This window comes from Talpa europaea, assembly GCF_964194135.1.
Source record: "Talpa europaea genome assembly, chromosome: 1".
NCBI lineage: Eukaryota > Metazoa > Chordata > Mammalia > Eulipotyphla > Talpidae > Talpa > Talpa europaea.
In genome coordinates this window covers 5,055,632-5,079,887 of record NC_140073.1, presented here as the reverse complement: position 1 = coordinate 5,079,887, position 24,256 = coordinate 5,055,632, and the positions used below count along the sequence as shown (strand labels likewise).

The 24,256-nt window shown below is 63.7% G+C and overlaps 7 protein-coding genes across 10 annotated transcripts; 5 read left to right on the top strand and 2 right to left on the bottom strand.

Moving 5' to 3' along the window:
• Positions 1-310: 310 nt before the first annotated feature.
• Positions 311-2,197, bottom strand: TRPT1 (tRNA phosphotransferase 1; the record flags this gene model as incomplete). The annotated part of the gene is made up of 6 exons (XM_084230772.1): positions 2,168-2,197; positions 1,505-1,674; positions 1,256-1,418; positions 1,009-1,077; positions 823-933; positions 311-402 (listed from the first exon to the last, which is right to left on the bottom strand). Exons 1-6 carry the CDS (start codon positions 2,175-2,177, stop codon positions 311-313), a joined length of 615 nt encoding a protein of 204 aa, XP_084086898.1. The 5' UTR covers positions 2,178-2,197.
• A 691-nt stretch (positions 2,198-2,888) lies between these two features.
• NUDT22 (nudix hydrolase 22) lies at positions 2,889-5,417 on the top strand. Its single transcript, XM_084232178.1, has 6 exons — positions 2,889-3,080; positions 3,199-3,696; positions 3,962-4,060; positions 4,517-4,614; positions 4,744-4,765; positions 5,112-5,417. Exons 2-6 carry the CDS (start codon positions 3,217-3,219, stop codon positions 5,256-5,258), a joined length of 846 nt encoding a protein of 281 aa, XP_084088304.1. The 5' UTR covers positions 2,889-3,080; positions 3,199-3,216; the 3' UTR covers positions 5,259-5,417.
• A 626-nt stretch (positions 5,418-6,043) lies between these two features.
• DNAJC4 (DnaJ heat shock protein family (Hsp40) member C4) lies at positions 6,044-9,030 on the top strand. The gene is made up of 6 exons (XM_084244601.1): positions 6,044-6,144; positions 7,010-7,103; positions 7,562-7,746; positions 7,832-7,996; positions 8,680-8,766; positions 8,858-9,030. The coding sequence occupies exons 1-6, from the start codon at positions 6,059-6,061 to the stop codon at positions 8,964-8,966; spliced, it is 726 nt and encodes a 241-aa protein (XP_084100727.1). The 5' UTR covers positions 6,044-6,058; the 3' UTR covers positions 8,967-9,030.
• Positions 9,031-9,391: 361 nt separating this feature from the next.
• Positions 9,392-12,569, top strand: VEGFB (vascular endothelial growth factor B). Of its 3 annotated transcripts, none has more exons than XM_084229334.1 (7): positions 9,392-9,667; positions 10,176-10,218; positions 10,498-10,682; positions 10,840-10,913; positions 11,100-11,135; positions 11,467-11,601; positions 12,177-12,569. In XM_084229334.1, exons 1-7 carry the CDS (start codon positions 9,608-9,610, stop codon positions 12,196-12,198), a joined length of 555 nt encoding a protein of 184 aa, XP_084085460.1. In that variant the 5' UTR covers positions 9,392-9,607; the 3' UTR covers positions 12,199-12,569. The 3 variants fall into 3 exon arrangements, with proteins under 3 accessions (XP_084085460.1, XP_084085459.1, XP_084085458.1); XM_084229333.1 differs by having other exon boundaries at positions 10,498-10,694; XM_084229332.1 differs by having other exon boundaries at positions 10,498-10,694; positions 11,366-11,601.
• A 1,830-nt stretch (positions 12,570-14,399) lies between these two features.
• FKBP2 (FKBP prolyl isomerase 2) lies at positions 14,400-17,083 on the top strand. Of its 2 annotated transcripts, none has more exons than XM_084243072.1 (6): positions 14,400-14,448; positions 15,704-15,872; positions 16,199-16,311; positions 16,427-16,473; positions 16,825-16,860; positions 16,947-17,083. In XM_084243072.1, the coding sequence occupies exons 2-6, from the start codon at positions 15,708-15,710 to the stop codon at positions 17,006-17,008; spliced, it is 423 nt and encodes a 140-aa protein (XP_084099198.1). In that variant the 5' UTR covers positions 14,400-14,448; positions 15,704-15,707; the 3' UTR covers positions 17,009-17,083. The 2 variants fall into 2 exon arrangements, with proteins under 2 accessions (XP_084099198.1, XP_084099199.1); XM_084243073.1 differs by lacking the exon at positions 14,400-14,448 and adding an exon at positions 15,429-15,530.
• On the top strand, positions 14,597-15,394 carry LOC311177221 (uncharacterized protein; the record flags this gene model as incomplete). The annotated part of the gene is made up of 1 exon (XM_084243061.1): positions 14,597-15,394. The coding sequence occupies one exon, from the start codon at positions 14,597-14,599 to the stop codon at positions 15,392-15,394; it is 798 nt and encodes a 265-aa protein (XP_084099187.1).
• Positions 17,084-17,729: 646 nt separating the features above from the next.
• PPP1R14B (protein phosphatase 1 regulatory inhibitor subunit 14B) lies at positions 17,730-19,564 on the bottom strand (the record flags this gene model as incomplete). The annotated part of the gene is made up of 4 exons (XM_084249438.1): positions 17,730-17,798; positions 17,884-17,916; positions 18,164-18,247; positions 19,307-19,564. The coding sequence occupies 4 exons, from the start codon at positions 19,562-19,564 to the stop codon at positions 17,730-17,732; spliced, it is 444 nt and encodes a 147-aa protein (XP_084105564.1).
• Positions 19,565-24,256: the final 4,692 nt, after the last annotated feature.

The window sequence follows — 24,256 nt, the reverse complement described above, 5'->3', positions numbered from 1 at the left end:
AAGCTCACACCCACCTGGAAGACCCACACCCTCTCCAAACACGCACCAAGCTGGGCATGTTCGTCCGCTGTCACTGGCTTTGTGCCAACCAGGAACCTGGCTGGGCCAGACTGCCATCCTGCAGGCCAGGGCGTGAGTCCTGGACTCATACAGAGCCCCACCTCCCTCGCCCCAGTGGCCAGCACCAACAGCCTGACCTAACTGCGGTCCCAAGCACAAGATCAGCTGTAGATAGAGAATGACAAGAAATCAAACTGGATTTCTTTTTTTCAACTTTTTACATTTCTTTTTCTTTTTTTAAAAATATATTTTATTGCTGGACTACCCTTCTTCCTCTGGAACTGTGCTGGGGGCCGCTCTGACGTTCTGTCTCTTCATCACCAGCCAAGCAGAGGGGCTTTCCTGCGATAGACACAAGAGTGGGTTAGAGAAAGGGAGACCTGGGCCTCCCTGCTGGCGCAAGGGGTTAAGACGCAACCTATGAAACTACCTGCAGCCTCTGCAGAACGAGTTCTATCCCCAGACAGCCAGGGAGCTACCCACATGGCACAGCAGACCTCTCCCGTCTCACCCGCTGCTCCCCTCAGCAGTGTACTTCGGTTTATCTGCCTGTTCTGTTCCCCACTCTGTCTCTGGTGGATCCTCTCACCCCCCACACCTCTGGCCTACACCCCAGCTCTTGTATGTATAAATAAATCTTTAAAAAAAGAGAGAGAGAGAGAAAGAGAGACATAAGCCAGCCTGGGACTGGGGACTTGGAAAGGGGACGATGGAGGACACAGGGCTCAGGCACAGAGAACAGGGTGGGGCGGGGGTTCTCACGGGTAGGGCGCAGCTGCAGGGCTTCCTTGAAGTACTTGGGAAGCAGGAAGCCATCAGCATTTCCAGGAGTCAGGATCACCCCATTGGCAGAGCGGAAGAAGGAGATTCCATCTGCAGGCAGAGTCGGGGACGTGACTCAAGCCCTCCCCGAAAGCCTAGGGCCATCCCTGCTGTGTCCAGACCTACCTGCCAGGGCCAGGGGCCCGTTGATGAACACGGCCACCTCGCAGTTTGGCCGCATGCCTGTGGAGATAGCTGGACCTAGGGCCTGTGGTACCCAGGGTTGCAGCCATCAAACCTGGGCAGACTGGGGGCCTGGGCTGGGGGGGGGGGTGCATAAAGGGCATGGGGTGGCAATGACCCTCAGAGGTGGTCCTGGGAGGACAGAGTGGGTGGGAGTAGCTAGGTGGGGGGCACTGACCACTGATGACACCGGGATCCCCTGGCAGTCCCGGGGCCAGGTGGATGTGCATCCGTCCCTGGCAGGACAGGCCCTTGCGCAGGATGGATGGCCAGTGCTGCCGAAATGTGCCGTGGACGAGCTTTTGGGGCAAGGCCTGTGGGGTCTCCAGGGGCGTCAGCTCCAACTCAGGGACCTGGGGTGAGTTGGGGGAAAAGGCAGCAGTGAGGTCTCCTCGAGAGCAGGGGTCCCCTGGGTCTCCCACTTGTCCCTTAGCCCCACCTGCAGAGAGTGGCCCTGATTGGCGCGGATGAGGGGGCCGGTGCCGGGGTCCCCCTGCCGCAGGGTGAATCGCTGCTTCCCATTGGTGTCCACCACGCGCTGCACATCTTCAGCTGAGAATCGGTGGAACTGGGGCAGCTGCAGGAGCGCGCCCAGGGGCACGAAGCCGTCTGCGGGGAGGTGGGGTGCCCAGGAGCTAAACTCTGGGCCAGAGTTAACAGGAGAGCCACAGGCAACCAGAGCAGAGCCTGGGCATGTGGGCCACCTTTGAGTCTCCCCTCCTCAGCCTCACTTTCCTCAACTCACAGGGGTAAGGGCTCTGCATCATGGAAGGTCATGATGATAAAGTCACGGCCCAGAGTGGACACTCAGTATCAGTTGCCCCAGCACCCTGCCTCCCTCGGCCCAGCCCTGCCCGCAAGTGCTCACTGGGTCACCTGGCTGGGGGGGTATAACAGAGGGTCCTGTCCCCGCGGGCCCCACATAGTACTGGGCTCAGGGCAACCATCTGTGGTCTTGGGCGTCCCTGTACGTGGGCAGGATGTGCCCTCCATGCTGTCCCCCTGGGGCAGAGGTGGGCGCTACGGGGAGGGTCACAGACAGGCTCACACTGCCCTCTGGGCTGGGGCCACTCCTCCCCCAGCCTACAAGGCACTCACTTACCGGCCCCCATGGGGAGCCCCAGCTTCAGGGCCCCGTGCCGCAGGGCATAGGACAGAGCCTTGGACAGATGCACATCTTGGTCCTGCAAGAGCCCAGAGGCGGCCCCTGGTGGCGGTGGTGATGCTGCCCGGCTGCCCTCCCTGAGCGCTGAGTGACCCCGAAGAGGGAGAGGCGGGGAGAGGTCCCTGTGCCCTCTGGGGATGGCGGGACCCATCAGCCCCACGCTCACCCGGCAGCCTCTGTGGAAAGCCAGGGCGCAGAGGCGCCTCCGCCCCCCTCCCCGCAGCGGGGCCAGGTGGGGGGCCGGGGCGCACCTGTTCGCGGGGCCTGTGCGCGCTTCTTCGCCCGGCCCCCGCCGCTCCCGGCCTCGTGTCCCCGGAGCTCATGGCCACGTCCCGCCGGGGCCGCGGCTGAAGGACCCGCCCACGTCCTCGCCCGCCCGCCACGGAACCTGGGGGCCGTCAGCGCTCTCAGAGGGGTGCTCGACCCACTCCTCGCTTCCCGCCCCCAACTCCGTGGCGCAGGGAGGGAAACTGAGGCCCAGCAGACAAGACTTGCCCAACGTCGCACCGTGCGGGCCGGGCCCGGGGGCCCGACGGGCAGGAGCAGCGCGCGCGGCGGCCGTGCGCCCCCGCGAGCCGGCGCCGGGACCCGCCGAGGCCCGGCCGCGGAAGAAGGGGGGCACTTCCGCTCCGGGGGCGGGGCCTGCGGGCCGGGAGCGCCGCCGGCGGCAGAGGCGTCGGGGCCCGGGGCGCACCCGGGGCGGCCGCGCTCGGAGGCGGGGCCTGGGCTGGGGAGACGCCGACGGGAGGGAGTGACGGGCCCTGGGACCTCTGGGGGCGGCGACGCCGGAGGCCCGGGAGGCCTGGCTGCGGGAGGCGTGGCTGCCCAGGGAGCTCGCGGCCCTTGACGGGTAGGACTTTGCCGCCCAGCGGCTCCCAGCAGGGCGCGGGAGGGCTGGGGCCCTCGGGAGGTCGGCGGCAGAGCGGCCAGCCGCCGGGTGCGAGGCGCCTGGCTGTGTCTTTCCCCAGAGCTGCCCGCTTCAGAAAATGGACCCTGAGGTGTCCCTGCTGCTGCAGTGCCCCCAGGGCGGGCTGCCCGAGGAGCGGGTTCGGGCAGAGCTGAGCCCAGCCTACGACCGTCGCCCACTGCCGGGAGGGGACAAGGCCATCGCTGCCCTCTGGGAGAGCCGCCTCCAGGCCCAGCCCTGGCTCTTTGATGCCCCCAAGTTCCGCCTGCACTCGGCCATTCTGACACCCACGGGCTCACCAGGGCCACAGCTTCTCCTGCGCCTGGGCCTCACTTCCTACCGAGACTTCCTGGGCACCAACTGGGCCAGCTCAGCTGCCTGGCTGCGACAGCAGGGTGCTGCCGACTGGGGTGACAAGCAAGCCTACCTGGCAGACCCACTGGGGGTGGGTGCAGCACTGGTCACCGCTGATGACTTCCTTATCTTCCTGCGCCGCTCTCAGCAGGTGGCTGAGGCACCTGGGCTGGTGGATGTGCCCGGCGGACACCCTGAGCCTCAGGTGAGATGCCAGGCTGGATGGAAAGGTATGACCCAAACAGCTCAGACCCTCTCTCTCCCCACTGAATCTTGGTTCTGCTCTGTGGAAAGCCAGGCAGTGGGGTGGGTGGGCAGAGGACCTAGCTGTTGTCCCTCTGGAAAAGGAGGGCTTGGGTCAGGGGATCCCCAAGACTTCCTCTCTGTCCAGCTAGGCCCTCAGGGTCGGTGAGTATGAAGAAGGGCAGGGTGGGAAGAGGTGGGCAGGGGCTGAGCCTGACCTCTCACAGGCCCTGTGCCCTGGTGACAGCCCTCTGCACAAAGACCTCCCTGGGGAGCTGGTGGTGCATGAGCTCTTCTCCAGTGTCCTTCAGGAGATCTGTGATGAGGTGAGTGTGGGTATCCCAGACAGGGTTGGACAAGGAGGGAGGGTGTAGAATATGCTAGAATGCCACAAGTCTGGGCTGGCGGGAAGGTCTGCAGGCATCTGGCGTTGAGATAAGGGCTTGGCTTTGCAGCTAAGCATGCTGGAGTGGGATTCTAGTCCTCAATTTCCTAGCCCTTTTTACACTGGGAATGGTAAGTGTCTTGCCTACTCCCCGGATTTGTTGAAAAGAGGAGTAAATGGGAGTACTGGCAACAGTTCACTCCCTTGCACGAGCCTGGGCACATTATTCAGTGTCTCCACTTCCCATCTGTCAAATGAACATGCCCAAGATCTGACCGTCTGTGATGCTGGGCACTTCAACTACTAACTGTAAAGGCTGTGCAAGGGTAAAGGACTTCTCCACTGAGGGGGCAGGGTGGTGGGCAGTGGGCACTGACAGGTGGGACCCCTGCCCTAGGTGAACTTGCCGCTGCTCACCCTGAGCCAGCCACTACTACTGGGCATCGCCCGCAATGAAACCAGTGCTGGCCGAGCCAGTGCTGAGTTCTACGTCCGGTGAGTGAGCTCCGGGGGATGGGGTCCTGGGTTCTGGGTGGTTCAGGAGTATGCCTGAGGCAGCACGAGCTGCACAGGGACTATCCAGGGGCTGTGCACTCACCAGGCCATGCTCATGTCCTTGTCCAGGTGCAGCCTGACTTCTGAGCAGGTGAGGAAGCATTATATGAGTGGGGGACCTGAAGCCCACGAGTCCACAGAGATTATCTTTGTGGAAACACAGGTGCGAGTTGGCAAGGCATGTCTTGCTTGGGGAAGGAGGAGGGGCTAGGCTTGCAGAGATCTGGTGATGTATGTCCACCCTGGGGCTCCAGACCTCTCAGAGCTTTCCAGATCTGGGACCACAAGGCCTCCCTCAAGGGAGAGCCAGATACCTGTTCATCCCCTTTAACGTGTCTCCCCAGGGACAGTGCAATGAAGAGGGCTCTGAGGCTCAGTGACACTGGGCCCAGCTCCTGCAGGGGACCAGAGGGCTGGGTGTCATTGTCTCCTTACAGAAAGTGCAAAGGCTGCAGGAGACCGAAATGTGGGCTGAGCTCTGCCCCTCGGCCAAAGGCGCCATCTTCCTCTATAACCTGGGCCAGGGAAGTGCACCTGAGTCACCCCAGGGTCCCCAGCCTGATCACCAGTTTGGAAGACAATAAAGGACTTTTTATTCTTGGATTTCTTTGGCATCTGCAGTTTCCATGAGACAGAAGGGGCCGCTGGGGCAGCCCTGGATGGGTGAGGCAGGACAAGTGACCTGGGAGGGGAAAGCCTCGCCTCGGTTTCCCCCTTTGCAAGCTGGCATTAGGGCTGGCCCTCTTGCCAGGCTCTGGTGAGGGGCGGGGCAGACTGTGGGGTGGAACTGCCTCGCGAGACGTGCACGGAGCGGCGGAGGACTGGCCGAAAGCCTCTCTGGGGGGTCAGGCTCGGAGGCGCCCACTTTCCCGGGGGCAGCGGGCGCGGCGCTGCGAGTCTGCGGGTTTGTGTGGCGGGCGGGCGGGCTCGAGGCGTCGCGGGCCAATGGGCGCTAGGGGGCGGGACTAGCGCTGTCGCCAGCCCCGCCCACGGGGCGGGCGTGGCTTGTACGCTGAGCCAATGAGAGCGCGGGGCGGGGCCAGGAGCGTCTCAGGAAATGGCGGCGGCTGCCGAGTCCGTGAGTGCAGCGGGGGCGGGGCTTGGCTGTGGCTCCTCCTTCTGCTGCCCCCCAAGTTCCTTGGGCTGGGAGCGGGGTCTCTCGTCGGCCGGGGCAGGTTGTCCCGACACCGAGAGCTGGGTGGAGAAGGGCCGGGGTACGCGGGTCAGAGGCGGGGATAGGCCTCCGCGCCCGCCGGCTCGGGTTTCCTGCGCGAGGGAGCGGCCGAGCCCCTTCCCCTGCCCGGAAGTGCGGGGGCCTGGCCCCGTCCCGGGCCCCATGCACCCCTCTTCGCGGCCTTCTTTCCCCAGCTGTCCGCCCGCCGCCATGCTGCCCCTTCTGCCCCAGCGCCTCTGCCGGCTGCGGCCCCGCAAGCCTCCCGCCCGGCTCCTCGCGGCGGCAGCGGGGCAGCGGTGAGTCGGTCGCAGGGGGCGCCCGGTCGTTCAGTGGGTCTTGGAGGACCGGCCTGGCTCTGGGCCCTGCCCTAGGTGCTGAGATAGTTGTGACCGCTCTGTTCTGTCAGATGCCTTACAGGCTCGTCCCAGGTGGCCCTCACCTTCAAGCTGGGGACAAAGGATAGGAGATTAAGGGACGCCCCCCAAGGTCATTCAGCTTGTTCAGTGACAGAATGTGAGGCCTAGCCAAAACCATTGTGCTTTCCATGGCTCTGCTGGCTGCGAAGCATCACTGTGCAGAACTCACTGGGGGCTCACTAGTGTGGGGGGGGGCGGGCAGGAGAGCAGGAGATTAAAATACAGATGAGGTGGGGCTCAGGGATTTTTTTTAAATAAAGATTTATTTATGCAAACAAGAACTGGGGTACAGGCCAGAGGTGCAGGGGGTGAGAGGATTCACCAGAGACAGTGGGGAACAGAACAGGCAGATTGACTGAAATACACTGCTGAGGGGAGCAGCAGATGAGACAGGAGAGGTGTGCTGGGCCATGTGGGTAACTCCCCGGCCAGGGATCGAACTTGTGGCTGCAGAAGCTGCGGACAGCTTCATAGTGCTCTGCTTAACCCCCTGCACCAGCAGGGAGGCCCTCGGGGATGTTTTTTAAACAAGCTTTGCAGGTGTTTCTGATGCAAGAGGTACCACACTTTGAGATGTTCAGACCTGATCTTACCCGAAACACTCAGCACAGGGCTGGGCGGGGCAGGGCTGATTTGCCCTTAGCACTTGGTTGCATTCAAGATTGTCGTCTGGGGAAGCTGGAGGGGCAAAGAGGGGGCATCCTCTGCCCCCCACCCCCAGCCACTGCAGGGCCTCTCTCTACAGGTCTGGCCCCAGTAACTACTATGAACTGTTGGGGGTGCATCCTGGTGCCAGTGCTGAAGAAGTTAAACGAGCTTTCTTCTCTAAGTCCAAAGAGGTACTGGTGGCCCCAGGGGGCAAGGGAGAAGGGAAGTCTGAGCCAGATGGGGTACACTCCAAGTTCCCAGGAGCGGCTCTCACTTAGACTACATTTCCTCAGCATCATGGGGGCAGTGGTGCCCCAAGGGTAGATGTCTCTCCAGGAAAGGTTGGGAGTAGGAGCTGGTCCTGTCTGATGGGCTGGGCTTGGGTCTCTCCCCCTGCCTGCCTGACTTGGATCAGGGCAGAGAGTGAGAGCCAAGTGGCAGGTGGGGGAGGGACTCCCAAGGGGAAGGACAGAGGTCTGTGCCTACTGTGCCTGCCTCTGGTCTTCTGAGGGGTGGGCAGGCCTGAGAACCAGTCACAGCCCAGGCAATGCCTCTGGGAATGGTTTGAGGACTGCTGGGTGGGCATGCTAGGGATGGGCCCTGGGAACGAACATAGAAAGGGAGATGAGGGGAGTCCTGCCCCACCCAGCTGCACCCTGACCGGGACCCTGGGAACCCGACCCTGCACAGCCGCTTTGTGGAGCTGAGCGAGGCATACCAAGTGCTCAGCCACGAGCAGAGCCGCCGCACCTATGATGAGCAGCTCCACTCAGCGACACCTCCCAGGGCTCCAGGAACCACCACCCAGCCCAGATCTGCCCACCAAGCACACAGGTACAGGAGTCCTGCACCCAGCTTCCTCCGCCCCAAGCATCCTGGGGAGCCTAATCCTCACACTGTCCCTTCTTCTTCCTCCCAGCAGCTCCTGGGAACCCCCTAATGCTCGGTACTGGGCCCAGTTCCATGGTGTGAGGCCTCAGGGACCAGAGTTGAGGCAGCAGCAGCACAAACGTAACCTGCGAGTGCTGGGGTACTGCCTCCTGATCATGCTGGCGGGCATGGGCCTGCACTATGTTGCCTTCAGGTGCAGCCTCTGGGCCGATGGGCAGGAGGGTGGGTGAAGCCCTCTTTGGTCAGTGCTCCACCCCCGCCGCCTGTGGCCTACACCCCTCTGTCTCTCAAGCTAAGAATGGCATGAAATAGGTCTCTGGAGCCGCTTCTTTCTTGGCAAGAGCAGCTGGGCACCGAGGGCTAACGACATTTTCAGTTTTTTACAATTCAAATGTAAGCTTCACGCTTGCTCCCAGGGAGGCTGAGTAACCAAGATCGTGCACCAGAGGGAAATGCATTATAACTGGGCCTCACCAGGGACCATCCCTCCTCCTTCGGGGGTCAGCTGTCTCCCAGGCCCTCTCATGGCTGCCAGGTGCTGAGGTGCTACAGCACAGACACCCAAAGGCCAGTCCCCACTGCCAGCAGCCTGCCAAGTTGAGCCATGGTGTTAGATTACACCCCTTTCTAGAAGTCTTCCGTGAGGTCCACCCTGATGTTCACAGCTGCTGTCACCTTAGCAGGACAGCCAGGGACGTAGGTACCACTGGACTCTGGACAAATCCCTGGCCGTTCTGTACCACCCTCTCTAACCTAGCACAGGCAGGGTTAGGCTGAGGTTCCCACAGACGTGAAGGTGTGAGATCCTACGGTGGGGTGGGACTTCCAGGGGCCAGAGGGTATTGGGGCATCCAGGGTCCATGTAATTTCTTCCAGGAAGCTGGAGCAGATGCACCGCAACTTCATGGATGAAAAGGACCGGATCATCACGGCCATCTACAATGAAACTCGGGCCCGGGCCAGGTCTGTCCCTGCCCTAGCCTGCCCCCTCCTCGCTGTCCTGGCACCACCTCAGGGATCCCCATCCCAGCTCAGTGGGTGCTCTCTCCTGCAGGGCAAACAGAGCCCGGCTCAAGCAGGAGCAAAGACAGAGTCAGCGGCCGCAGCCATCACCCCCGCCTGCCCCAGGCCCTGGGATCGTGCCCCCGGGCAACAGCTCCTGAGCGGTTCACCTGGATGGGGCCTGCCTGTCACCTCCCTGCTTCCCAGCCTGGTGCCTGCCTTTCTTTAAACCCCGTGCAATAAAGAGATTCTGCGAGCTCGCGTACGGCCCCCTCTTTCGCACCCAGCGCCCCGGACCCGGGCCTCGCCGGGGCCAGCGCCCCGCCCCTGGGTTCCGGCGGCGGCGACCCGGGAGCCCGGCCCCCTGGGCGGCGCGTCCCTTTCCCGGGCCGCGGCTGCAGAGGGGTGTGTGGAGGGGGCGGGCCCGCCGGCGGCCTCGCCCCCCCGCCCCGCCCCCGCCCCGCGGCCCGGCGGGGAGCGCGTGTCTGGGTCACATGAGCCGCCCGCCCGCTAGCCCGGGCCCGGCCCCCCGCCGCCCCCGCCGTCCCCGCCGCCGCCGCTGCCCGCCGCCGCCACCGGCCGCCCGCCCGCCGGCCTCCTCCGGCTGCTGCTGCCGCCGCTGCGCTGCGCTGCGCTGCCTGCGCCCAGGGCTCGGGAGGGGGCCGCGGAGGAGCCGCCCCCCGCGCCCGGCCCCCGCCCGCCGCGCCCGGGCCCGCGCCATGGGGCTCTGGCTGCCGCCGCCCCCCGCACCCCCAGGCTAGGGCGATGCGGGCGCCCCCGGCGCGCGGCCCCCGCGGGCACCATGAGCCCCCTGCTCCGCCGCCTGCTGCTGCTCGCGCTCCTGCAGCTGGCCCCCGCCCAGGTACGTGCGTCCCCGCCAGCCCGCCCGCCCGCCCGCCGTGCCCTCTCAAGGTTGGCGGAAGTGGGGAGGCCTCGGCCGAGGGGATCTGGGGGTCTGGCCATAGCGGCGTCTGGGCGGCCGGCCCGGGCATCCCCCGGGAGGTGCCCGCCAGCCCAGCCCCGGGGCCACTCCCCCGCCCCACCCCGTCCCCTGGGCGCAGCTGGGGGCGGAGCCTCCTCGGTGCCCGCTGGACCTGGTTCAGCGCCCACTGTGCCCCCTACTGACCTGGGACCCTCAGGCTTGGAGAGTCCACACCACTGGCAGAGCGCCCCTGGCCAGCTGGGGCCAGGGCAGGTCCCAGGTGGGCAGGAGAGGACAGGTAAAGCTAGAGTGGCCCGAGAACACAGCAAGCTGGAAGAATGTCAGAGAGGAGGTGAAGCCTCCTGATCTCAAGGGCAGAGCCCTGGGGCAGCGACAGGGCCAGCCCTTTCAAGAGTGCACCTTGGTCCAGGTCTCTCCTCTCCCACAGGCCCCTGTCTCCCAGCCTGAGACCCCTGGTCACCAGAAGAAAGGTAACAGTAACAACTTGGTACTAGCTTTGCTGGCTCCTTGTGTCCCCTGGTTCCTTGTGTCTTACCACCTGTAAGATCATCACTGTCTATAACAGGCAGGCTGCTATTCTGCCCATTTCACAGGAGAGGAAATTGAGGCAGGGGGTTCTGGGTGAACGGGCAGTGGAAGACAGATGGGGAGGGCAGAAGGGGGGCTAGTGGAGTGTGGCTGCGGGCATTCAGGAGGGCCGCTGGGTGCAGAGCTAGGGGATCTAGTTAACCTCACCCCTCTGCCCCCAGTGGTGTCATGGATAGATGTGTATGCGCGTGCCACCTGTCAGCCACGGGAGGTGGTGGTGCCCCTGACTGTGGAGCTCATGGGCACCATGGCCAAACAACTGGTGCCCAGCTGTGTGACCTTACAGCGCTGCGGTGGCTGCTGCCCTGACGACGGCCTGGAGTGCGTGCCCACTGGGCAGCACCAGGTCCGAATGCAGGTATGGGGGCAGGTGGCCTGTGCCCAGGTGGAGGGGAGGGTGGATGCTGGCATCTGGGGGCCCAGGGTCTGGTCACCAAATTCCTATCTGGTGGGTGAGCGTTCCCTCTCTCCCTCACTGTCTCTGTCCCTGTTTTCCGGAGCAGATTCTCATGATCCGGTACCCAAGCAGTCAGCTCGGGGAGATGTCCCTGGAAGAACACAGCCAATGTGAATGCAGGTGCCAGCCAGGCCCCACTTCTGAGCTTCCAGAGAACAAGCTTTGGGGGTGCTGGGCGTGGTGGCACCCTCAGTGGGGACCAGGTCTCTGAGAGTAGAGCCTGGGTGCCTGCAGGGATCTGAGGCAGGAGAGTGGCTTTCCTGATCTTCCTCCTCCTTGTCTCTGTCTGTCTCTCTTACTTTTCAGACCAAAAAAAAAAGAGAGTGCTGTGAAGTCAGACAGGTGAGTCTCAGCCTCTGCTGAGGTGGGTCAGAGCCCAGGCCCAGTGCCCAGGATGTAGGGCGTGGGTGGGGCAGGGGGTGTAAGTGTGCCAGGCGGCGTCGATGCCCTCCTCTCTTTTCCCACTCATGTCCCCTCTTCTCTTCTCCCCTGCTCCCTGAGAGCTCTCCTCTGACCCCAGCTCCTGGGAAGACTCTTCCTTCCCGGCCCAGACATGTCGCTTCTCCTCCTAGGGCTTCCACTCCCCGCCACCGTCCCCAGCCCCGCTCCGTTCCGGGCTGGGACTCTGCCCCCGGAGCACCCTCCCCAGCTGACATCACCCATCCCACTCCAGCCCCAGGCCCCTCTGCCCACGCTGCGCCCAGCGCCGCCAGCGCCCTGACCCCAGGACCTGCCAATGCCGCTGCCGACGCCGCAGCTTCCTCCGTTGCCAAGGGCGGGGCTTAGAGCTCAACCCAGACACCTGCAGGTGAGTGGTCAGGGCTGCCTTGGTTTGGGAAGGCATCTCGGCCCTGTCCTGGAGCAGGTCCAGGGTGAGCCTGCCAGTGGGAGGAGCGCCAGGGAAGGGGGAGCTGTTGAATGAACGTGTTGGACAAATATTTACCAAGCGTCTGCTGGCACTGGGAGCGGCGGAAATGAGGCTGACGGTCTCACGGGAGCAGGCCGAGGACATGCCAGCAGAGGCTGTCAGGACGGTGGGAAGGGGCACCTGACATCGTTCCGAGGTCAGCAGTGTCCTAGAGGAGATGACATCCACCTGGAGTCGAAATGAGAGCGACGGTGTTCCAATCTGCAATGCTCTGGGCCTTCCCAGATGCCCCTGTGGTAGAAATTTCCCCACTTGTGAGCTCTGAGCGGCCAGGGGATGCAGAGGAACCCCGGCCGCCCTTATCCTGCTCACCACCCTTCCTGCCACAGGGAGTCCAAAGAGGCTTCCTGGCAGGGTAGGAGGGAATGGGGTTCACAGAAGGTAACAAGGAGGTGATTTAGAGGAGCTGAGGCTGGGCTGCACCAGCACAAACACAGCGCCTCCTCCCCACTCAGGTGCCGGAAGCTGCGAAGGTGACACACTGCTTCTCAGATGCCTCCCAGGCCATAGCCCAGAGGGGACAAGAGGGCCGCCTGGTGAGAAGAGCCCAGCTCCAAGACCTCAACCTGGGCAGAAGTTGCTCTAGGACCTGGGCCTGTCAGGGGGCTTTCCTGCCACCCCTGTGCCTCTCCAAGGCTGCCATTCAACAGGGTGGGTGCAGCTGGTCGAGGAGACTGAGGCGGCAGGCGGGGTCACGTACCAGCGTGGGAAAAGGTCTGGCTCAGTTCCTAAGCACCCTGTGCGAGTGAGCGTCTCACACCCGCTCCCCCTCTGCTTGCTGAGAAGAGCCTGATCCGCTGAAAATCTTGGGCTCGGGGACAAGAACTGTTGACTCCCAACCCTGATAAAGAGATGGAAGGAGCTGTCCCGGCTTGTGTCACTCTGTTGCTGTCCCTGCTGGCTGGTTTGGGCGTGAATGCCTGCGTCACACAGCACCGCCTCCTCCCCAGCCGAGGAGATGGAGGCAACCAGGCCCCGGGCCCCACACCAGGTCCCAGATGGAGCCAAAAGCCATGTATTCTTCACATACATGACTGTCAGGGCTTGGTGAGTCCCTGCCACCCCGCTCCTCACAAGCTCCTCCTCCTGGAAGGAGACAACCTGCTGCAGTCAATGAGCTTGAGGTGGCACCAGATTTGCTGAATGACCTTGGCGGTCACCCCTTGCTTTCTGAGTTTTCATACTGTGCGTGGAGGGAAGAGATGACTGCTGTGTTCTGGGCTCTGGGCCTCTGGGCAGTTTGCATCTGTCTCCATATAAAAGGACACCCCTCTACCCTGCCTGGCAGCACTGTCTGCTGCTTTTTGCTCCCTTAGCTGAACACTAACGTGACACACCTGCCCTAGTCCCACCTCACTCCCATCTCCCTGCGAGGCAAGTGCCCAAGGTCTGTGGCTGGTGGGCATGATGTGGGAGACAGGCCCTTCCTGACCCAACCATAGATTTCTCCACCTTCCCCTCCCTTGCACCTTGGGCACCCCTCCTCAGCGTCTGTGCTTGAGACTCTCCTGACCTTTGGCCAGCACTAGCTCGGAAGCTGGACCTCTGCCCGCAGTCACCAGGGTCCCTGGGGCTGAGTGGTGAGGGGGTGGAACAAAAGCCAACCTTGAGCACCAGTATTTTGTCCTTCTGAGGCAGGAAAATCGGGCAGAGTTTACCCCAAAGCAGCTACCTTAAGTGAGGCTTTCTCTGGCGTGTTCAGTTGGAGGGGTTGGCAGGTCCCAAGCAAGCGCGGGGTTACAACACAAGAGACAGTTCCTGATTGTGATTACTATTTTCAAATCTCAGTCATGCCATTAGTGATCATGTCACAGCCCAAAGAGAACAGGACAGTTGAGGATCGGGGGCCCCACAGCTGCCACCTCGCGGCCCACTGAGCCGCGGGACATGCAAAATACATCATATGCACATCCTCCCCGCGTGCTCTTCTGAGGTCAGCAGAAACTCTCTTTTTTTCTTTCCAAAAGAGGAAAGAGGTTCAGAAAGGCTGATTGACCTGGGGATTTGACCTTACAGCGACTGTCTCCCCAACACTCAGCTGAGGTTTAGCTGCTTTCCAACTGCAGAGTGACTACTTCGATTGACAGATATTTCCTGGGCATTGCTGGGTGCTGCGGCGCCCGAAGAAACAGGCTGAGGCAGGCCTGGAAGGGGAGAGAGACAAGGAGGGCGTTCGCTGTGGGCCTGGCCTGGTGCTTGCTCATCGCAGCAATCCTACAGGGGTCTTTGGGGTGGGTGTTGCAGGACGTCCTAAAAAGGGAACTTGCTCAAGGTCACACAGCTGGTCAGAGGCCGAGACCGGATTCGAACCCAAGCCTCACCCTGGAGCTCAGGCTCTCTCCCCAGCCACTAACTGGGGACGCAGAAGAGGCCCAGGTGCAAAGGGGAGCGCGGGGGGTGAGACGGGGGGCGACGTAAAATGGCGCCCCAAGACCCCCTCTGGGAACCCGCGCCCGCCTGACCTTAATTTCACCCCGCCCGGAAGTGCCTTCAGCCCTTTCGGAAGTCACTTTCACCTAACCTCGAGAACGGCCACTCCGCCGGAAGTGACGCGATCACGCGGTCCCCGGGCGGGGCCGGGGAAGAAGCCGCCGCGCGAGCATGTGGCAGCGGGTTCCGCGCGGGCCAATGAGGGCGGGCGGCGTGGCCCGGCCTGGCAGCCGCGGTGACGCGCCTGCGCAGAGGCGGCGGCGCGACTGGGGTGGACTCCGGGGGCGCGGCGAGGAGGTGAGCGGGGGCCACAGCCCGGGCTGGGGGGACCCGGGGTGCGAGAGGGCAGGCTGGATCAGGCCGGGCAGGAGCGGACTGGGGTTCCGAGTGTCATCGAGGGATAGGTTGCGAGGAAATTGGGAGTTGGGGTCGCAGCTGCCTGGGGATGCCGCAGGGGGAGGGTTCTCACGCTGCACGGGGCGGAGCCCCGGCGCTCGGGGCGGGACGTGGGGCCGAGAGGGGCGGGGCCTCTGAGCTGGTGCCTGGGGAAGGCGGGGCTCCCGCGCCGGGGGCGGGGCCAGGGCTGGTAGGGGGCGGGGCCTGGCCCCTGGGGGCGGGGCGGCAGCGAGAGGAAGGCGGGGCCTCGGGTTTGGCGACCAAGGGGGCCGGGCCCCAGGCGCCGGGGGCGGGGCTTCAGCCGGAGGGCAGCGGCGTTGCCGCTCAGGAGAAGGGGTCCAGGCCTGCCGGGGGCGGGGCTCCGGGGCCAGGGGCGGAACTGCGCCCTCGAAAGGGCGGGGCCAGGGAGCCTAGCGAAGGGGCAGGCCCAGGTAATGGCCCGGGGCGTCCACGCGGGGGCGGCCTCCGTGGTGGGCGGGCCTGGGGGCGCGCGAGGCCGAGAACTCCCCCGGGGGAGGTGGTGTGGGTGGAACGCGCCAAGCGGCCACCCGACGCGGGGCCGGTCTGGGTGCCCCGGAGACCCCCGAGGGCTCAGAGCTGGGGCGGCGCCCCGGGCGGAGGCGCAGGACCGGCCTGGGGAGTGCCCCCCGAGGACCGGGGCTCCCCAGAACCACCCAGTGGCGATGTGTGGGTGCCTCGGGGCCGGCCCCCTGCAACGACCGCAGATGTGTGGGTGTGCTGGGCGGGAGGCAACTGGGTGTGGCGCGAGTGGGGCCGCCCAGTCGGGGCAACTGCTGTGCAGTCAGATAGGGTCTGGACTTTGCGTAAAGGGACGGGTGGGAACTGAAAAGTGGAGCTGGGCACCGGGAGGGAATGAAGGTCTGGGAGTGAGCAAAGGGGCGGGGCCCTGGCTGCTGTGGCCTCCCCTGACTCCCTCCCCTCGCTGCTGGGGTCCTCGGGCAAGCCCCCTTCTCACTGGACTGGTAAGTGTGGCCGTGGAGCCCGGTGGAGGGGGTGGTGACCCGGGACGAGGGGATCCCCAGGGGTAGGCAAGGTACAATGGGGAGGAATCCTCCTGGCACCTACCTGTGTTCCATGACATGCAACCTCTGCCCCCCCCCCCCATTGGTTGGCGGGTCGGGGTCTGTTCCCGCAGAGACATGAGGCTGAGCTGGATCCTGACAGTACTGACCATCTGCCTGAGCGCCCTGGCTACGCCTGCGGGGGCAGAGGGCAAAAGAAAATTGCAGATCGGGGTCAAGAAGAGGGTGGACCACTGCCCCATCAAATCGAGAAAGGGTGATGTCCTGCACATGCACTACACGGTGGGTGAAGGGGAGGGGCTTTGAGGTGGGGGGGGGGCTTCTGGGGACCAGAAAGGGCTTGGGAACCAGGTTCCTCTGCCACAAGGTGGATGCCCTTGAGCAAGTTCTGCTCCTTTTACCGGTTTTCATGGTTCTATACCTTGCTCTTCACAACTTCTCAGATAGACATCAGCAAGCAATGACAATGTACTGTGCTGCTACCTGACTGTCCCTTTCTAGGACTATGGCTGCCGTTGAGGGGCGGGGGAACAGCTTGATGCAAGCAAAATGGGGGACATGTATCAGAGCGGACCCTCCTCCTCACTGGCCTTCCCATGATCCCACAGGGGAAGCTGGAAGATGGGACGGAGTTTGACAGCAGCCTGCCCCAGAACCAGCCCTTTGTCTTCTCCCTGGGCACTGGCCAGGTCATCAAGGGCTGGGACCAGGGGCTGCTGGGGTGAGTCTTGGGGCCGTCGCTGGGGTCCAGAAGGTGAACTGTGGGCGACAAGCCTCAGGGCTGGGTGGCAGGGAGCCTCGGTGCTGTCATGTGCTGAACACATGTTGTCCTGCAGGATGTGCGAGGGGGAAAAGCGGAAGCTGGTGATCCCATCAGAACTGGGTAAGAGGCCCTTCCGGAGCAGGGATAGGGGAGTTGAGGACATGTGTCAGGGCAGTGCAGGCTGACTCATCTGTATTGGTCTCCACCTCATCCATTCATTATAGTACATGCTCTTCCCAGTCTAGCTGTGTCTGGCAGAGGCCAATACCAGGCAGCTAGGACTCCTAGGGCACTTGGGTCTAGTGCCCCCCCTCTGCCCTCTGCTAGGCCTTTGGCAGCCCCCCGACCCCTCATGACACCTTCTCCATTTCTGACTTTGCTGTGGAAATGGGAGAGGCCTGGCTGCAGCTTAGATGTCTGCAGAACATCTCTTTGACCACCGCTCACTGTTTCTTTGTGCATCTCCAACAGGGTATGGCGAGCGGGGAGCTCCCCCAAAGATTCCAGGTAATATGCTTCCTGTCCCCCCCCTCCTGCACCCATCCCGCCTCCTCGTGGCCCCAGTTCTCACTCTGACCCCACTTCTCCTGCAGGTGGTGCAACTTTGGTGTTCGAGGTGGAGCTGCTCAAAATCGAGCGCCGTTCAGAACTGTAGCCAAACCGGGGAGGGGCAGTGTAGAGGCCCCCATCAGGGACCAGACTGTTTAAAAAGAAAAAAACCTTAAAAACCCATGGAGTGAGCCTGTGTTTGTTTGTGGGCCCCAAGAGATTTAGAAACCATAGCTCAGTGCCCCCCACCCCTCTCCTTCCTGGCTGCAGAGCCTTGGGGGTCTAGGCTCAATGGCAGAGGTCTCAATGGCCAGGCCCTGGGTGGCGTGGTGGCTGTTAACCAGTGGGAGAAAGGAGTGTTTCTGCCTACCAGCAGCACTCCCTCCCCCGCCAGCTCCCCAGCCACTTAGGCTCCTGGTCTGGGAGCCAGCACTGGGCTATCGCCATGGCTACGTGGCCCTTAGGAAGGCCTGCGGTCACCTGGGGAGAAGCTGAGCTGGCAGCAGTTGTGAAGCAGTGTGGCCCCCCCAAAAAGAGACCAGCAAAGTCTGTTAGCTGCACCAAAGGCATATCCTAGCTTTATTAAAGGGCCCGCGCCGCAGAGTCAATATAAAAACACAAAAAGTCCCATCAGTTTAATAACAATAAAAAACCCCAAAAATGGAAAACTTGTAGGGGCAGGGAAAGAGGCCCCTGGGCCAGGGGCATGAGGAGCCCTGCTCACAGCACCAGGCCTGGCCGCAGGGCTCCCTGGTATTGCTGTTGCTACGAGGTTGGGGGGCAGCGATTGTCCTCTGGGAGCCACCGTTCGCCTGGGTCGAGGACCCTTACTTCTTCTGGGGTGTGCTCAGCTTCTGCATGCCCCGGATTTTGTCCAACAGGCCAGAGATGAAGGCCTGCACGGGAGGGAGGATATTAGGGAGATCAGACCCCAAGGTGAAGGGGAGTCGCGTTCACCCACCCTCTGGGAAAGCCACTTACCTCAGTGGGTTTGTAACAGTCAACCAGCAGCTCCTAGCGGGCGGAAAATAATGACTGTGAGTTCTCAGGAACAGAAACTACGGTTCATCTACACTTCCAAGGGACTGGGGCCTCACAGCAGATAGGCAAGCACCAGTAACCCCATTTAACAGAGGCGGAAGCTGAGGCCCAAGGTCACAGTGGAGGCGGAAGCTGAGGCCCAAGGTCACAGTGCTAGATGACTAGGGCAGTGCTTACCCCAGGGGGGATGTGCCTCCTGGCAGCCCCCACCACCCCTCACCTTGACCCTGGCAGCCCGGGTATCGTCACTCTCCATGTCCAGGAGCTCATCCACATCTATCTCCAGCTCCGGGATCTCCTCTTCCTGGGGAGGATGTGGGGGGAAGAGAAAGAGAAGGACCCGAGTTGAGAGGGTGTGAGGAGCTCTCCAGCTAAGGCCCTGCCCTGCTGCAGAAAGAGCCACCAGCCCTCTCTGCCCAGCAGACAGTGGCAGCTGCTCTGAGAAAGAAAACAGATCAGGTCCGTGCCAAGGCAAACTGCCCGATGCAGGGAAGCTTCCCGTCTCTGCCAGTGAGCACCCGGGGTGCCAGACAGGGCTAGACAGCTAGGGCTGGGGCCCCTGCAGATGTCTTCCCCAATTCCAGGCCCCCCATCTCAATCAGCACAGGTGGAGCCAGCTGTCCCAGCTCCTCACAGCCCCTTCCCCTCCCCCAAACACCTGTCACAGCTTCCCCAGAATGAGGAGGAAGCCAAGGGTGAGGGGTCAGTGGGAAGAACCCAGGCCTGGTAAAAGGGAAACAAAGAGCCCATGCTTTGCTGAGGGAGGGGATGCCCACCTCCCGGCCTTCCCGGGAAGCGTCTCTCCAGTCCGAAGCCAGCTGCATTCCAGGGTAGGCAGCACAGGGCAAACCCACTCCTCCACCCTGCCCCCCGGGGCCTGAGTCACTATTTGAGCAAGGAAGGAGTCATGGGGTGGAGAACCAGAACCCAAAGAGCGGGCTAGACAGCTCCCACGCCAGGGTGATGGCGCACTCGGGCCAGGCCAGCAGAACCGCTGGACCCTCTAAGCCCCCTACCAAGCATGCTCAGGCCTTTCAACCGGCCAAGCCAGCGGGTCCTGGAAAGGCAGCTTAGACCTCCTCCCGCGGTCGGCCGGGCTGGCTGCCGGTCCACGGCAGGGCAGTCCCTCCAGGCCGCCAGAGACCCCGAGCTGGCCGCGGGGAGTGGCGTGAAGGAGGCAGCGCGGCAGACAGTGACTTCGGCGAGACAAGAAAGAGCACACGCTGGGGGCGGGGAGCCCGGGAGGGCAGCGCGCGCAAGCGGGGCTCCCGTCGACTTCGGGTGACAGGCGGCGCAAGGTGGGGCTCCAGGCGGCCCAACTTGGGACGAATTCTAGGGCGCCGGCGCGAAGCGGGGAACACACCTGGCAGTCGTAGAGGCGCGTGAGCTGCTCCAGGATCCACTCCTCCAGGTTGAGGCGCTTCCGCAGCTCCTTGCGGTCGTACTTGACCGTGACCTTCCCCTGGCGCCGCACGGGGCCCTCGTCGTCCGCGCCGCCCGGGCCCTCCCCCGCCGCCCCGGGCGGGCTCTGAAAGTAGACGCGGGGCCCTGGGCCGCCGCCGCCGGGCCCGGGGGCCGGGGCCGCCAACGCCGCGCCCCCCGCGGGGCCGCTGTCCGCCATGGCGGCCGCCGGGGCCACGTGCGCCCGCGGGGCCCCTCCCTGCGCCGCCGCCTCCGGGCCGCCCGCCGGCCGGCTCCGGCCGGGGCTCGGGTTAGCGCGTGGGGTCGGCTCCGCGCGGCGCAGCGGCGAGGGCGGCGGCGGGGGCGCCCGGGGGCAGCTGCAGCATGCGGAGCCCCCGGGCCTGCTGGCCGCGCCCCGCCCCCTCCCCGCGATCCGCCCGCCCTTTGTCCCCCGCGGCCGCCGCCCGAGCCGCCGCCGCCGCCCGAGCCGCTCGCTGTGTCTCGCGCCGCCCCGCCCCCGGCCACGCCCCCTTAAAGGGCCAGGCCCGCCGCGGCCCCGCCCCCGCCCGCGCGGGCTGTCGGGGGCCGTCGGGGGCTCCCGCCCGCCCCGCCGCCTCTGCCCGCGGCCGCCGCGGCCGGGACGTGCGCTCCCGCCGGGACCCGAGGTCTGGCCTCACTGAAGTGGCAACAGGGGCGTTTGGGATGACGGGCAGTGACCATCAGCCGCAGGGCGGGGGTCCCGAGGGGAGGCCGGGGCACCCCGACGCCGGGTCTTCCGGCTCCCCGCTGCGGGGGCGAGCAGGCTTCGCGCGGACACGTGGACCGGGCTCCCGGGGCTGAAGAGTGAAGAAGACGGGCCCGAGCTGCCCCGGTGCCGGGCGCCACGCTGGGCGGGCCCCGCGCCCCTCGTGGCGGGGATCGGGGTCGAGGGCGAACAGAGCCGCCCAGCGGGCAGCGGCGCCGGACCCCAGGTGGCCGCCGCCCAACGGCCAAGATGGCGGCGGGGCGGAATTCTGGGAAATGTAGTTCGCGGGTCTGGCCCCGCGTGGCCGCCCTGCCCCGCCGCGGGGTCCTCCCCGCGAAGCGCAGAATTTGTTTGGGGCGCCCTCCAAGGGCTGGCCTCGACAGCAGCGGTCCGCTGCCCACCGCGACCTCTGTGCAGGTGAGGAGAGTCAGGCGCAAAGAGCAGGGAAGTTGGGGAGCCAGCGCTCACGATATTAAAATAATAACAGCCGACCCACAAAGGGCATTTAATGAGTAGGTTCCACAATGTCGGTTCCGGCACCGAGGCCCCGCTTGTGCTCTCCTGCGATCCTCCCCCGCCGCTCCTTCTGGCGTTCAGATCCCGCAGTCGCCTTTACCTGGCCCCCCCCCTCCCTCAGATCACACATCTCGTCCCCGCGCCCCATTTGGTCTTCTGTATCTTTAAATAGCCTCATCCATTTGTTCGTTGTCTCCCACTTCAAACCTGAGCTCCGCCAGGCAGAGACCTGTCCCAGCCCTGCTGACTGCTGTTGCCCAGGGTTGGGTCCCCCTGCACAGCCTCAAACCCACAGGAATTGGGTAAATTACCTGACTCTGGCTGAACTCACAGTACCCAGGTCAGACTCTAGGCGCTGGAGGTGACTGAATGAAAGAATGAATGGCTTCCTCCGTGCCTCCATTTTCTCAGCAGGTGGTGGCGAAGATTAAATAGGAAAATGCAAGGCGGGGTCAGTGATTGAACCACAAAGTTAATGAAGTCACAAGATAGAGCTGGAGCTCAGACCGTGAACCCACCCCCCCACCCTTATGCAAAGTCTATTCATTACCCCCACCACCCATGCTGAAGGTAGTGCAGCTCCTCTGGGGTGCTTCCACAGGCGCCAGGCTCACCCCTTGTCAGCAGGGTCTGAGGGTCTGGTGGTTTGGGGAGCAGTGTTAGCACCAGCCTCTCTGGATGCGGGAGAAGCCCAGGGCCCAGAGAGCGGTTGAGACTGGCCCAAAGTCACACAGCTGATGCCGCAGCCAAACTGCCACCCAGGCCTTTAGGCTTACCCCGCAGTCAGTCGAGAAGAGAGGATCAGAAGGCAGAGCCCGGGAAAGGTGTGTGGAAGGGGGAGGTGGGCCTCTTGCTGAGGAACCTAGGTTGGGAGCAGCTTATGGGGCTCAGTCCAGGCCAGGTAGAGCAAGCTGATGACTCTTCCACCCCAGCCTTCCTTCTGCCCTTAGCCTTTCTTCAGTCAGCCTATCCCTTCCCTTCCACCAAGGGCTGACCCTTGTTCCTGCAGATTAAGCAGGACCCACCCTTTACACTGGGAAAGGCCTGGGCTCTGAGCCTGGCCTGATATGAGGAGCAATTTACCCGTTAAATTCCCCACCACAACCCACCTCACCCCAGCAGCAGGTCTGTTCTTTCTGAACCAGAGCACTGGTTTGGGTCTTGAGTGGGCTCATAATTGAGGGGGTGATACCTCAACAGCCCCTAACGTCTGAGAGCTCGCAGTGGGGAGGGGGCCCAACTGCCCATGAGGATCTGGTTGCCAGCCCTTCTTAGCCCCCCAGATGCGGTGACCCTGAGCATTGACCTTCCTGCTCTCCTCTCTTCAGGGCTGGTGTGAACACTTCATCATGTCCAAATTTCAGGGTTCTCGGTGGAGTTCTCTGGAAGGAGCCAGGGATTCTCTTTCTGATTTTCCCACTTTCCACTTCCCATGGCACCACTGGGGCACTTCCCGATTCCTGGGGCCTACCAGTTAGGTCTGTTCCCGTGGCCACCCACCCTGAAAGGGTGGTGCAGCTGGCCAAGCAGGCCTGCAGTTTTCCTGGAGGGCAAGGCCTGGGTTTGAATCCCATAGACTGAGCGGCCTGGACAAGCCTTTACCCGCCTTCAGGCTCCTTAAGGGGGCCCTACCATGACCTGCAGTGGGGGGCCCCCCACCCAGAGCTCGTTGCTCCAGGATCACATCCCTGCTCTTGAGCTCTTGTCTGAACCCCACTGGGACTGGAGCTCCTGATGCTTCTCATCCTTGCCGGCCCCACCCCTCCCGGGGTCCCAACCCTCCTCCGCTGGAGTTCAGCTAAGGCTGTTTTTAATGCCTCCTTGAAGCAGAGGCCCTGAGAGGGTCCCGTGGGCCACGATCGCTCCCTTAATCGAGGGTAGAGGCCGGAAAGTCTGCCTTCCTTCCACCATTACTGCTTGCCGAGAAACCCTATTACCAAGCCTGGGAGAAAGTGTCCTAGGAGGAGGGAGTCCTCTAATGGCGGCTGCCCTGGCCTCCAGGGACATGGGGGTGGGGGGAGAAGGGGGAAGGCTCAAGCTCAGGACACAGGCTCCTATGCTGTCTGCCAGGCAGCTGCTGCCCAGCACATCTGTGACTACCACCCTGTCCAAGGGGCAAGGCCCAGGGTTCTGGCCCCACAGCTCAGGCCCTGCTAGCCCCGGCTCTGCTCCTCTGCCAACTGTCTGTGCCCTTTCCTTCTACGTCCTGAGGTCCCCACAGCCTGCTAGCTCCTCCAGAGGGGTAGCTGCCTGTAGCCAGGGGTCATCTGGTAGCCATTTGCTTATTTCTCACTCACACACACACACACACACACACACACACACACTTCCAGCTCTGGACAAGGTGAGTAGGGCCCAGCTAGACCTAGGCTCTGCGGCAGCTCTCGTGAGAGGAATACGGGTCACAAATCCTGTCCCCCTTTGTGTCTTTAAGGACTAGGAATGGAGGCAGGATATGAACTGGCCTTCAAGTCCTTCTACATGAGGTTGTGTGACCCTGGGCAAGTCTCAACCCCTCTCTGGGCCTCCACGGGAGATAATAATCCCAGCCCACAGGGCCTTGACCAGATAAGGAGATTCCTTAGGTGAAAGTTGAGGATCAACAAGAACTGTGATGGACAAAGCCCAGCGGGGCTCTCCCTGGGGGTCTGAGAGCCCCCCGGCCAAGGGGCCTGCAGGGCCAGTTCCTCCTTGCCTGACCCCTCCTCCCCTAGAATCAGCTCCATCTTTTCTGGGTTTCTAGGTGACTTGGCTGGCCCCTCTGGATGAGTTCTACTTTAAACCTGCTGCTGTTACTGCCTCTGTATTGGGGGGGCTCCCACAGGGGCCCCCAGGCAGGAGCCCCCCCAGCCAAGCCCTGCGGGAGGGGCTGCAGCCCCCACCCATCCCAGTGCCCATGCGCCTCCCGCCCTCCCCCTCCCATCCCTGGAAGGAAGATTTCAGGACGCGCACCTGCTGTGGGCCAGGCATCGCCGCCCCTCTACCCTCCTTGCACCGGGACCTCCACAAGACTTCTCACCCCTCTGGGCAAAGCACCCACGGTCCCCTTCGCAGTGCTGAGCCCCACAGGGACAGGCTGCAGAACCCGTCAAAGGGGCCTGCGGAACAGAAGCGCCTGTTCCCGGGCTGGGGCTGGAAAGCCAGGATGCCCGGGTCTTCAAAGGAGGCGCCCGGCGCCCGGCCTCCCAGGGCCAGGGACAGGGAGGAGGGGCGCTGCCGGCGGGAGGCCCATTAGCTGGCTAAGTGCTCCCAGGGAGGGGGGACAGCACTGCTGCAGGAGGGGGTGAGACGAGGGGAGGGGGGCGGGGGGAGGGGAGTGGCTTTTCCTGTACTCGGCTAAGTGCTGCAGGACCGGGCTGGCGGGGGAAGAGCTCGGCCCCTCCCCTCCGCCCGAGTCCTGCCGTCCAATTGCACCCCGTCATCGGCCCCTGCGAAACCTTAGCGAGCCGACTCGACACCCAGTCCCTCTAGTTGCACCCCACCAGCGCCCCACGCCCTCCCTTGCCCCCTCCCGCTGCAGGCCGGTCCTGCCGAGTCCCCAGCCAACTGCGGGGGTTCGGGCCGACCCCGGTTCCCGTCCCCTCTCCGGCAGGAATCGCCGGCCCAGCCGCCAGGGGGCGCCGAGAGGGGGCGGTGCCGCCGCGGCCCCGC